Source organism: Zonotrichia leucophrys, chromosome 12, assembly GCF_028769735.1.
Source record: "Zonotrichia leucophrys gambelii isolate GWCS_2022_RI chromosome 12, RI_Zleu_2.0, whole genome shotgun sequence".
Classification (NCBI taxonomy): Eukaryota; Metazoa; Chordata; class Aves; order Passeriformes; family Passerellidae; genus Zonotrichia; species Zonotrichia leucophrys.
In genome coordinates this window covers 12,543,890-12,556,505 of record NC_088182.1, presented here as the reverse complement: position 1 = coordinate 12,556,505, position 12,616 = coordinate 12,543,890, and the positions used below count along the sequence as shown (strand labels likewise).

The 12,616-nt window shown below is 37.9% G+C and overlaps 1 protein-coding gene across 2 annotated transcripts in view; it reads right to left on the bottom strand.

The window, feature by feature from the left end:
* ERC2 (ELKS/RAB6-interacting/CAST family member 2) overlaps window positions 1–12,616 on the bottom strand; it is a 406,178-nt gene that overhangs the window by 279,968 nt on the left and 113,594 nt on the right. For both annotated transcript variants that reach the window (XM_064723899.1, XM_064723900.1), the window contains one exon: window positions 2,630–2,797. In XM_064723899.1, coding sequence (XP_064579969.1) covers window positions 2,630–2,797 — 168 coding nt within the window. The remainder of the gene's footprint in view (window positions 1–2,629; window positions 2,798–12,616) is intronic.

Below are 12,616 nucleotides of genomic sequence, written 5' to 3'. Positions count from 1 at the left end.
TGAATAGTGCAGCAGTTTTTCAATTTGGTCAAAAAATTACACTCAAATCTCCACACAGAAGGACAATTCACCATCAGATCCTTATCTAGCCCATCAAATTTTCTGCATCTTGTTACCCTGTGTTCATTTCTATGGCTTCCCATGGGCCTCACCACAGCTGTTTTGGGTTTGATTCTTGCCCACGTTTGTAGGGAGCACTCAACAGAAACTGTCCTTCCCTCCCAGTGTGACAGCTATCCAGAAAAGGGAAGGAACTGCTCCACTTTCCAAAGAGAGTTTTTCAGTGTTTGGTTTTATCTCCTTCGTAATTTTTTTTCCATCCAGCAGATAATTCATATAAGAGAAGGAATACAGATTAGAAATTGCATATTTCCAAGTTACATATTCCTTCCTACTCACTTGCAGGTTATTACTGACAGAAATATTTTTAGGCACTATACACAAATTCTTCCTTCTTCAGTTACTTGAATACAACCATTAAAACAAATGTTATTTTAGGCTGAGTGAGGTACTTCAGGCTGAGTGCAGAGAGATGTAGCCATCTATCTTGCATCAACAACTGAAGGCAGGAACACAACTGGTTATTCACAAGTCTCATATCAAAAGAAAACAAAAATACAAGGGAATAAAATTTGGTCCTGAGTAGAAAGAAGAAAATGGAGGCAAGCACTGAAATATTACAGTCAGAATCTGATGTCCAGACAGAACCACAGAAGAACTAGAAGCACTTCCTTCATTTTCAGAGGGGCTTTCAGGAGAGCGAGCAGAACCAGAGCAGTCCTGGATGAGGGAGGGTTTGTAAACACAGGGCAATCCACTGTGAGGCCCAGCCATTGTTCCACCTCCTGAATATCACTGAAACGGCCCATACTGCTTTCCCCTCCCTGAATTCTCCACATGTATGTGCACAATGAGAACAAGTTTCTAAATGCTCAACACAGGCATGTCTAGCTGCCATCCCAAAGTTAAATAAATACTGAAAGATGTGACCAAAATACCACACAATGAGCAAAAAACTGGAGGAAAGCAAAAGTTGTGTGCAATCCAGAACGGAATAAAAGACAGAATTATCATTAGATTAAAATAAATGATAAAATAAGTGTAATTTGGGTAGATTAAATACTTTCCTATCAAAATTTATTCTTAGTTATACTTGCAATTGGAAAGTGCAAAAGAGGCAATCGGCACATCCTAATAAAATGGCCATGATTTCTTAAAAACAGCAGAAATATGAGGCATAGTTCTGAGGACAAAGCCATGACAGATAGTGCTGATAGCTCTGTGATAGTTTCTCATCACAAAACTTCCATCACTGATTACACATTCCTCTTACTGAACCATTTCTTCAAGATCCAAGTACAAGAGAAATTGTAAATTGTTGGTTTGGTCAGAGGTTTGGAGTTTTTTTTTCAGAACGCAAACAATAACATGCATTCTATTATTCAGAATGCTCAAGAAATGTCCAAAACTACCTGGCATTCAGTATAAAAGCCTTGAAGTTTGCTTTCTTTTACGTGATCAGCACTGCTAACAAGGCAAATATTCAGAAACAGGATTAAAGTAGATGAGTACTTATATTCCAGCTTTGATAGGCCTTACATCTCAGTAAAAAAGAAGCAGCCCTCTCAGCTTCTAGAAAATGAGAACTTGGCTTTTTAAATGTGGTACTTAAGCAACTGCAGACAGAAGCATGTGAACCCTGTATGAATCCTGGAGGAAAACCACAGTAACATGAACTACCTACATAATAATAGAGTAAGGAGGAGTAGACATTCTTTGAGTGGCTGCAAAAGGAGGGGAGAAGAGTAAAATATAGATGATGCCAGAAACTTTTTCTTCATTTCTCTGTATGGTCCCAAGTGCATCTCTATACGGTAAACAGTGACACACAGCACACAAACTGTACACACCTGGTACCATAAATATTTTGGGGAGTGCGAGAAAAAGGATCTGGAAATGAACACTCTACTGTTGCATGCACAGCCCTTGTAGAGCTGCCTCTACAGAAAATTCCCTCCCCACTCCCCCAGGTGAAAGCTATAATGGATTGAATCCCACTTCCAAAGAGAGTAAATGCAGTTAGTTAAATTTGTGGAAAATTAGAAAAAAGATAATTTGGCTGCTTGGAGGGAGCCTCCCTTCTTAATGTCTTTAGACCATAAGGAAAGCAGATAATTGATTTAATTAACTTTCCTTCTCCACTCCCCTCCTCACTGCCCAGAAAAGAAAGTCCTTCAGGCTAAAAACACAGTATCCCAATCCTTCAGCAGGCCCATATATTTTATTTAGATTATTTGGAAAGAGCAGTAACCAGTATTCATAAGGATACTGGAATCCCTTATGTTGAGGGATAAGAAGTTTTATCAAGAGTTTTAGTACTTTCCTTTAACTCCAATCATTTTGTGACAACTGCAGCATCTAACATTTTTCTTATATAATATATATTATTTGATACTATAAAAATGCACCCACAGATAAAGCAAGACATTGTCTATTAGAAAATTTTACTATTACAGACTCTCTGCATCTTTTCTAATATACTAACAGCAATGCACTTTAAGAAACAGGAGCATTTCCTTTAAACGTACCTCAAAAGTTGTGCAACATATCCTTTCATCAGTGATCTTACCTTTTTCTGAAGGACATTAATTTTTCTTTCTTTTACTTCCAACATGTCTTTCATATCTCGAATTTCTCCAGCAAGGGTTCCCTTCTCTTCTGTGAGGTCTTGAAGTTGTTTTGTTTTTTTATTCAGAAAGGTTTCTTTTTCTTCTAACCGTAACCGCAAGGCATCAACCTACAGTAAGTAAATCAAACATATTTAGGGTTCAATAGAAATCATTACATGTTTTTTCTAATACTCTTTTATTCACACTTAAGAAATGTTTTATTTCTCTTCTATGTAATTTTCCAAACTGAACTCTAAGACATTGTTTTACTTGTTACACTTTTCTCCAGTGTTTATTTCAAAAGTCTCTTACCAAATGGATCTGACTTCTTCACTGCAATAATCACAAATCCTCATCAAACAAAATAAAGGATATTCAAGGATTTTCCTATGCAAAACACTCTGCATAGATCACTGGTTAGGGGTTTTTTTGTAAATACTAAAAAGAAGAAAAAACAAAACCCAAAAGTGTCAGGAAGATGGTAGAGGCACAACCAACACCAAAGAAGGCTTCAAGCATCTGCAGCTCTCTCTTGTTCTCCAGCCCAGCCTTTTATCCCCTCCTGTTGATGCCCTGCCCCTGTGTGCCCTCTGCTCCCTTTGGTGGTTGGGCAGTGCCCTGGGCACTCCCTGGCTCGTTGCTGTCAGTGCTGCTCACCTGCTGCTCACAGCTGTGCCCACTGGGGATGATGAGGCTCAGCCACAGCCCCACTCCCAATCACCACAAACCATGCATCGACAACACAAAGGATCTCCAGCACCCCAGAATGTATAACAACCCTTGATTTTCTCATTTCTTGCTGTGCAAATATTCAAGTGCGCAAATTTGTTATTATCTTGATGCAATTCAAACAGTAATAAAATAGCAGAGATCTCAATTCATTAAAGAAAGAGAATATGTTTGGCTTTAACCATCATTACTACAAGAATCACACTGGCTATGTATTGGTGCTTCAGCAACACTTCCACTGTTTACATAATCTGATTCAGAAAAGCAGCTACAAATGAATTGCTGAGCAGCTCTCAGCATAAAATACGGGAGGGTGGGGAATATTTGGGAGAAAAAAACAGATTTCATCATATATGAAGTTTTTGATAACCAAGACTTTTTGTTTCACTGTGAGTTTCATATTATTGAAAGCTGATTTGCAAATAAAATAATACAAGAAAACGCATACCCACGAAATTCAGTCAGTGCTAATAAACATCATGGAAAGCAGAGAGCTAAGATAAAGGGAGTGCAATAATTTATTGTTACAGAGACAGGTTTCCTTGAACTGAGGCTTTTTCTGCACCTCTGAACCATGAGGTGTTCACATTAAGTGGGCTCACAGGTTTTCTTTGGCTGCAAGGCTCACCACTGAGAAGTCAAGCTTTGGATTGAAAATGTATGATGTGGCAATTCAGAATAACTCTCCATCTACAAGACAACTGCAGGCAGTCAGGCAAGTGAGAAATATTTGATTCACTAATCCAAATTTCAAGCATACAAATTTTAGAAAATAAAGAACAAGAGTTTAAAGTTTGTATTTCCTAGAAATGCGTAAGGTCAATTCATAATAAAGAGCTAGATGGAAGAAACTGAAAGGGCATAAATGGAGGCTTAGCATTTTTTAGTTCTGCAGATGGAACAGTCAGAAAGGGTCTCCTCTATTAAGCAATTTGTTCTCTAGTTAATCAGAATAATATCAAAGTGCAAAACAATCATCAAATCTATATTTATGTATATTCTGAGTTTTGTAACACTAAATTTATTCAAAGCAAAAGTATTTTCAATGCCACTTTAAAACTTGGTTTGGGACCAATTTAGATGATCTATTGGATCTCAAAATGCATGTTCTTCCTGCTTTTAAAATGGCTCATTGCCTTTCTATACACTGGAAAAAAGATTTATATTCCACTAGATTTATTTTATTTTTAAGACTTTTTACAATATTACAGTAACAGGATCTCTCAGTTTGTAAGCAGCGTGCAGTAAGGGATTCAAAGATGACTTTTTCAATTAGAAAACAAGAAATAATAGTAGCAGTAAGCTTTCAGACCTCTTTTTATAAACATAAAAGACCTCATCTGAATCTCATTACCACATCTTCTTTATACTTAATCACTTCTTTGCTTCACGGCTGAAAGCAATCCCTGAAGTCAAATCACAGAAATCTCTGCTGGGGCTTCCAGCTGCAGCTGAGGAGCTCGTCAGGACCTTGAAGCAGCTCTGCAAAAGCAGCTCTGCAAAAGCAGCTCTCCCCATCAGCCACTGCCAGGCACATCTCCCAGGAGCCCAAAGCTTCAAGTCAAGGGAGCTGGAGGTGATTGGATGCCCAGACAAACAAAGCTCTGACACCATCCCCCTGTGGCTGGGATAACTCAGCAGCTGCCACAGGTTTGATGCAGCTTGTCCTGCTTGGCTGAACCCAGCAGTGCCTCAGTCAATAATCCTTTATGCTCTGCCCATCCAGTCCCAGCACCAAGGGCCAAGGAGACAGTTCTCAGTCTTCTTCAGAAATTTCTTCCTACAGACCCTGTGAGCATGGCTCTCTAAATTCAATTGAGGAATGGGGGGGATTTTAGGCAATAAAACTTGGGAGCACAAGGAGGGTGCAGAGGATGAGCAAATGGCTCTGAATGCCCAGTGACAACCTGTGTGGGAAACAGGAGCAGCGTTCCTGTCCACTCCAGCTTCTCACACTCAAATCCTCCATTAGTCTTTAAAACACAACCAAAGTGCAGCTTCAGCTGCACTGAGAAACAGCCAGAGAGTCTCAATCCTTTCAACACAAATTCACACAAGGACAGTGCAAGAGTTGGGAAGGAAAGAGCACAGTATGTCCACCACAGCCTTGGGTGGCAGAAAAAAATCTGCCAAATACATATCTAGTTTCTTACATCTTCTCATCTTGAAGCTGATACAGCAGAGAACTTTAATTCTAAAATCCACCTGCACAATGAAGTATTTTGATGGAATAAGTCTATCATCCCCAAACTAACATTCACAGCAAGGAGCCCTTCTGAAAGTGGAGGCAGAACCCTGAGCAGTGCCAGCCTGGGAGAGGGAACAGACAACTCATACTCTGGGTGGTCTTGGGGGTGCAGGTTGATTTTCTATTCACAGGAGTGCCAAGTGGAGGTTTAGGAGAACATCAGTTATGTCAGTCATTTTCTCCTTCCCGAAAGTAGTCTTTCTGCCTGTAGCAACCACAAACCAAGACTTTTACATTTCTCCCAATAGGAAACAAAACTACCTCAGCCTGAACTGCAGGCGACCTTTCCCTATCTGCTCAGCACTAAGTGTGTATGACATCATCTCATAAGTCAAATAAGAATCTCCAGATGGCAGAAAACCAAAATGCTCTAAAGTCAGGTCCTCATCTTGTGGACAACCAGAAGCAAAATATACTACTTCATTTTTGGCCAGGGTGAATTTTCCAATGTAAGAAATTGTCTCTTCCCTGAAAATGGTACTGTGAAATCACATCTCCCAAAAATAACACAACAATGAAGTACTCTAGAGGGAGCACGCCAGCACACCATGAGCAATGTCTGCCATTTTGTTACTGCCTCTTTTCCACCTAAAGCATTTAAAATATGATTTGAAAGAAAATTACATTCGGGTCATTTTACAGCAATAGATATACATATAGGTATATATATATTTTTTTTTTTGAAAAGATAAGGATTTCTTGTACACAAAATCTCTCTCTTTGGCTTTTCACTCAACACTATCTCATTTTAAGAGTCCTTCACTTATTTCTTCCAAGCTCTTGCAGTATATTTACTAGTAAAACTTGGCAGTCTGAAGAACACCATAATTTTCAAGAAAAATAAAGCAAAACCAGATCTGATAGCTAACACATTAAGTATTTCAAAGACCCCCTCTCCAAGTAAATTGCTTTTTAATTTTGTCTAACTTCTTTTTCCTCAGCAGCTACTTATTTCTACTATTTAGTACAATAAACTCTGTCACTTGCTCTGGAAACATACTACACACGGTAAAAACTTTAGAATTGGGTTATACTTTTGGAAAAAAAGAGTTCATCTAAGTGGCAAAAATTGCCAAATTCAAAGTCAAACTTTATTAATCTTCATGTCATCACCTGCCACTCATGACCAGCTTCAGTAGTGATGTCTATTCCTTGAAGTTCCTTTCTGTTAACTGTTTGACTTAGATGCCATATTACATATCTCATTTATGAAGGTGGTTTAGTGCTAAGGAGCTCCACAGGGAAGTAAAACATGAAGGAGCACTACTGTGTTTCACTGTGAAGAATTATTTACTTTACCATCATAAATGAACACACTTAAAGCAAATGTTTGACTGTATTTTTTTTAAACTAAACCTGAAGGTCCTGCTGAAGTCCTAAGTGTGCTGTAGTACCACAGCTGGGGTAATGAGAAAAAACTGCAACCCAGTGGTAATCCCCTCCTGAGCCAGCCCTGTTCCTGCACACGCTGCAGCCAAAATTCACCTCTGTGCCCAAGAGTCCTGCTCCTTCCCTTCTGCACCATCATTCTGCCCCTTCCTCATCATCACTACAGGCTCCACAGCCCTGTAGACATTTTCTGGGCTATTATTTGCTCTTTTAGCATATTATGCAGCCATCTTTTGAGGAAAACCTTCAGTTAATTAAAAAAAAAAACAAATTTCTATTAAAGATCTTAGTTCCTGTGTTTATGCACCATACATATCTTGGGGAAGTTCTAAGCTGTTACTATGAAAACCAATTTAAACCTAGAATAAAAGAGCTGTCACTCTGATTTTCCATACAGAACTACTGAATTATTAGTACAGACAGCACATTCTCACATGGGTCCTTTTGCAAATATGAGAACTGAACTACAAGTATAGAAAGGATATCATGTGTCCCAACTGTACCCTCCAGAGCCATTTTAAAAAAGCCCAAAAAAACCCTATTCTAAAATAAGAAAACATAATGAAAACTACCTCTTCATCATATTTGTCCCTCATTTTTTAGTCTGATGTGATAAAGATTACCTTTTTCAAAGCAACAGCTGTACCTGGCAAGCCATACATTCATTTCTATCAAAAACATCTGATGTATGTAAAATTCAAGGCAGAAAAGGCAGAACATTTTGAAGTTGCAGACACCTGACTTTTGTACCGTTAATTTCCTTGACACTCTGTTCCAAATTGAAACTCTAGTGAGCTTGCTAGCTTTTTCACTTCACAGAAGAAAATTCCACTTTCGGGCATTATCTCAAACAACATTCTCACCCCTCTAATGCTCTAAGTTGCTCTAGTTCACATTTTAATTCAGCTGATAGTTTATATGCTTTATATTCTTTAAAGTATAATCTAGTTTACTGTTTATTTCTACAACTTCAGTATTTAAGAACTGACCCAAGGGGAGGACTTTGTAGTCCAGGGAAACAGTGAGCAACAGGGGATGTTTTGCTAACACAGGCCAGTGTTGGCTGCTCCCATCAGGAGAACCAACTCCTGCCATTTCCCTGACCGAATCCCTGTCACAAGCTCCTTCAGTCCTTCAGTACAAGGGCAGGAGAAGCACCCAGTGCTCGAACACCCAAAAATCACTGTACTCAATCCCTGAAGATGACACCAATAATTTTCATAAACTCCCCAGCCTCCATCCTCAACAGCTTTGGCAGCTCTACTAATTAATCTTTATTTTTCTTATATTCATCCTATCCACCAGTCCAGATTATGCTGCTCTTGAAAAGAGAAAATTGGTAAACTGATGGGTCAAACTACACCAGCAAAGGTTTCAGCTGAACCAGAGATTGTAAACAACATATTAATGGTTCCTTCAGGCATTAGGAAGCTCATCCTTGTGGAACATCATATGCCACAAGGAATTCTCACCCATGCACCTTATCACTAAGGCCAACTGCCTACCAGCTGGTTTATTCTAATTTATATCTTGCTTATTCTTACCACTAAAATTAAGTGCTTTAAAGCAACTAGTCCAAAGTTCAGAATTTAATATTCAGTTTAGTTCCAGCAAATTTTGGAAAACACATGGGAACTGTAACCCATGTGCTAATACTTACAGTTTTTGTTAATAAAACTTCCAGCACTAACCTTACCTCATTGAATTTACCTCACTGATTTTTATGCTCACTATAAAACTATAGCTATCATAATACCTTTGAATTATTGCAAAAAGAAGTCAGTCATTCCAGATTCAATGCTATTTAGCAACATAATGATAGTTATAAATTCAAAATACTTACAATCCATTTACAAAACTACCAATCTTGGAAGCTTTTAACTTTTGAAATTTCTGTCTTCAGTAACATTCAAATTTTATTGTAGTGTAACGGGTTAATAGAAAGTTAAAAAGAAAGTCATGGTGTTCTTTTTTAAGGTCAAGCCAATGTGTTTAACTGCTTCCTGAAAAAAAAAAAATGTGTAGAATTCCATGAAAGAATCATCAGTAAATATCCATTAATTTGAAATATGGTAAAAATAGAGTTTTTACATGAACTGGTTTTCTGTTTAACTTTTTTTACTAGTAGGATTCAGTCATTAAAAATAGTTGACACAGCAATGAATGTGTGATTTTCAAAAAGTACATTTATGTTTGTAACCTACTCAGAATAAAGGAGGTGCCTGTAGGTAAAACTCTCTCCAGCTGAGCTAGAGAGGCTGTGCTGTGGCTTCTAGGGATGGGCTGTGTCCTCAACCTCTCTCTCAATTTCACATCTTTTGAGTGACACATCTCACCGAGGAGAATCTCATGATTCACCCTGTTCTGAAATTGGAGCACCTGGTTGTGTCAGCTACTGGAATATCAGACATTCCTACATCAGCAGGTCCAGCTGGAATCAGCTCAACTACAGACCTATCTTCCAGAATCTACAGCCAGCTCACAGAGTGACATAAAACAACTTGGGCACTATTTTCATTTATTCATAAGAATACGGCAATCAGAGAGAAGGTTAAAATAATACACTAAACATATATTGCTTATTTTAAATACAACACAGCATTTTCTTCATGAAATATGACATTTTGACTCCTGTATCTCTCCTGCCCACATTCTTCCAGAAACCAGGTTACAGCCTTTTCTTTGAAAACTGCTGCATTTTTCACAAGAGAGAATAAGTTTCAAGTACTTGTAATCCCTCCAATTAAACATTCACCTCTAAAAGTTTCCAAATACAACAGCTGAAAATCCTCTCTCTCTCAAAGGCCAGGCTCCATAATCTCCTGGACAACAGGAAACATCAGCTGGTTTGATGAGGACCTTGAGTACCAGGCAGAGTTACAGGTCTGCTTCCCTCAAGCCAAACCTTCAGTCCTTGGGGCCCTTCTAGAACTCAGAACTTTCCCACTGCCTCTGGCTTTTGAGCCATGCAAGGCAAGGCAGCCCTCTCGCTTATTTCCCCCGCAAATGTGAGCAGGATGAAATCCAGGGATATTCTGAGTCCTTTAAGTAATTGCTCTGTGAAATAATCTATCACATCTATTTATTTATTAAAATGACAAGACTTGATATTTTTTTGATATGAAGCACCTCAACCAAAAAGCAGACTGTGCTCCTGCTCAAACAAAAGTGCAACTGTTCTGGCCATCCTAGACACTGCAAAAATATTTCTTTCTTTATGCAGGAAACAGAATTCCAAAGTAGTTTCCAGAGATTGTGCTGGCTTGTTGTAAGAATTCCAGACAAGGAAAGACTACTTAGATCATGGGAGACTTCTGTCAAAAGACTGAAAGGACTGTTTCAGATTCCAAACTGGTAACTCCTTACTTATCTCACCTTTGCAGTAACATTTTTTAGGTATTTTAGGTAGAACTGGAGAAGGTATTTTACTCTAAAGAACTTCAATAATCACAGGAATTATAGACCTTCACCTCATATTTTCAATGTTTGAATAGTTTAAGGCAAGTAATGAGACCCAAAAAATACTGCAAAACAGTGCATGAGATTGGAACTAAGGAAATAAAAATAACAATTTCATTCTTTTCATAAATACAGTGATATCAATAGAGGTTAAATGGTAAATTAAAAATAAAAAGCTATGCAGGAATGAAATCAGACAAGTTTCAGTTGCAGGCTGCCTAACTTTCTAACAGAGATTACCTTGCCAAATATTTTTACTGAATCCAGTCTGCCAGATCATCTAGCAGAAAGTCAGAGACATGACAAGATCTGATCTTGCATTTATTTATTATTCATCTGGAAGCTATAGGTTTACTAGTTTACCACAATTATATTCCATCTGGGACTAAGTTCCTCAGGACAGAATAGCATCTGCATGAGGAAGATAAAGCAAAACTGATAAGTGCTGCTTTCCTCACAGCCTTGACACTAAACAAGCCATGTGAAGTCAGATATGAAAACAATCCCTATCACAGCAATGGTCTTACACTGTCAGATATGTAAGGGATGCTTTCAGGAAAAGAATCAGCAGTGAAATAACTCCCAAAAACCACTTTCAACCACTGCAACCTCCAAGAACCAAGAGTGAGAGCCAAGATATGGGGACTAAATGAATAAAGTGTCCTCAACTGAGCTGAACACAGGCCAAATCTGACTCTTCACAACAAAATCTTCCACCCACAGCTCTCTCAACTAATTTCCAAGAACCTCTAAGTCCTGCAGAGGCTTTTTTATGTACTTGATTCAATGTACTATCTGCTAAAAGGAAAAATATGCTGCAGAAATAAAACTATTATTTTATATCATAATGAATAAACAGAAACAATCAGTGGGGAAGTGAGGGAACTATTTAGCTGCAAGAAAACAACATTTTGTTAACACATTTGAAAAGTGTTTTTATGCAAGAAGTCAGAGGAGCACCATGCCACAAAGGCACAAAAAAGTAAATAGTCTGATGGAGTGTAGAGCCAGGACAACAGGAAACTTGAGCACTTTCTGGAAAAACCTTTAGGAGCAAGATCTCTTCCAAAAATTCCCAAGGAAACATAATGACAGTTGTCCCACAGAAACTTGTGAAGTATTTTCAAGATTTCAGATAAACAATAAAGAACTGCTATTATAATTTATACTAGCAGGTTGGAAGGAAACCTGCAATATGATGTGCAGCATCTACAGAGCAGACCAACTTCTGTTAGTATTATTATAAAGATTATGCAAAAAATCTCATCAATGCCCCTAGAAAGAGCAGTGTACTCCGACTCAGGTAGCCTGTGAAAAGTTTCCCATATTCAAAAGCTCAAAGCAAAAGTTCAGCTGAGCAAAAACAAAAAAAAAAAAAAAAAAAAAAAAAAAAGGACATTTCGAATAATTTTTTTCAGAATGAAACCTTTCCCTCCTTCTGTTTCCTCAAAGAAGCAAATGTGAGAAAAACATGAACAGAACTCTAATGTAAAAACAAATAGATTGCATTTTTTAAGGGGCCAGGAGAAAGAAACCTCTACATATTTTTGTGCACAAAACAAACTCAAATTGTTGAAATACCAGAGTATGACATCTAAATAATACTAAATTGTCATATAACATTTAAGCTAAAAGATGTTGAGCATTAACTGCCAATTCTACCTTGGTAAAACACAAGATTTTTTTTTAAAGCAATTTAGGGTCTGGTCAGATGATCTCATGTAAACAATCAAAGTTGTTTAAAAACTTTTTCATCCTTGAACTGGAAATTACTATTCCTTAGCCAATATATCATAGCTGAAAGAAGGAAAAATGTCACCAGTTCACAACAGTGATAAGCAAAATGAATTGGCTGCAATGATTCCTGCAAATGAAACCACAATGCAATGATAAATTTGAGCCTTTTTAGCATCATAAGAAGGTTACTTTATTTTCCTGATCATCCCCCTAACCTTCCTCTTCCTCTCTGCTATCTATCTGGAATTCATCTTTCTTGAAGCTGGATGACTGCATTTCAGACAAGATCTCAGAGTTCATGAAGATATTCCCCAATTTCTGTAACAAATCTCTCTCCTGATACATTTTAGTATCAAATTTTCTACAGCCACATGTTATTGGTGAC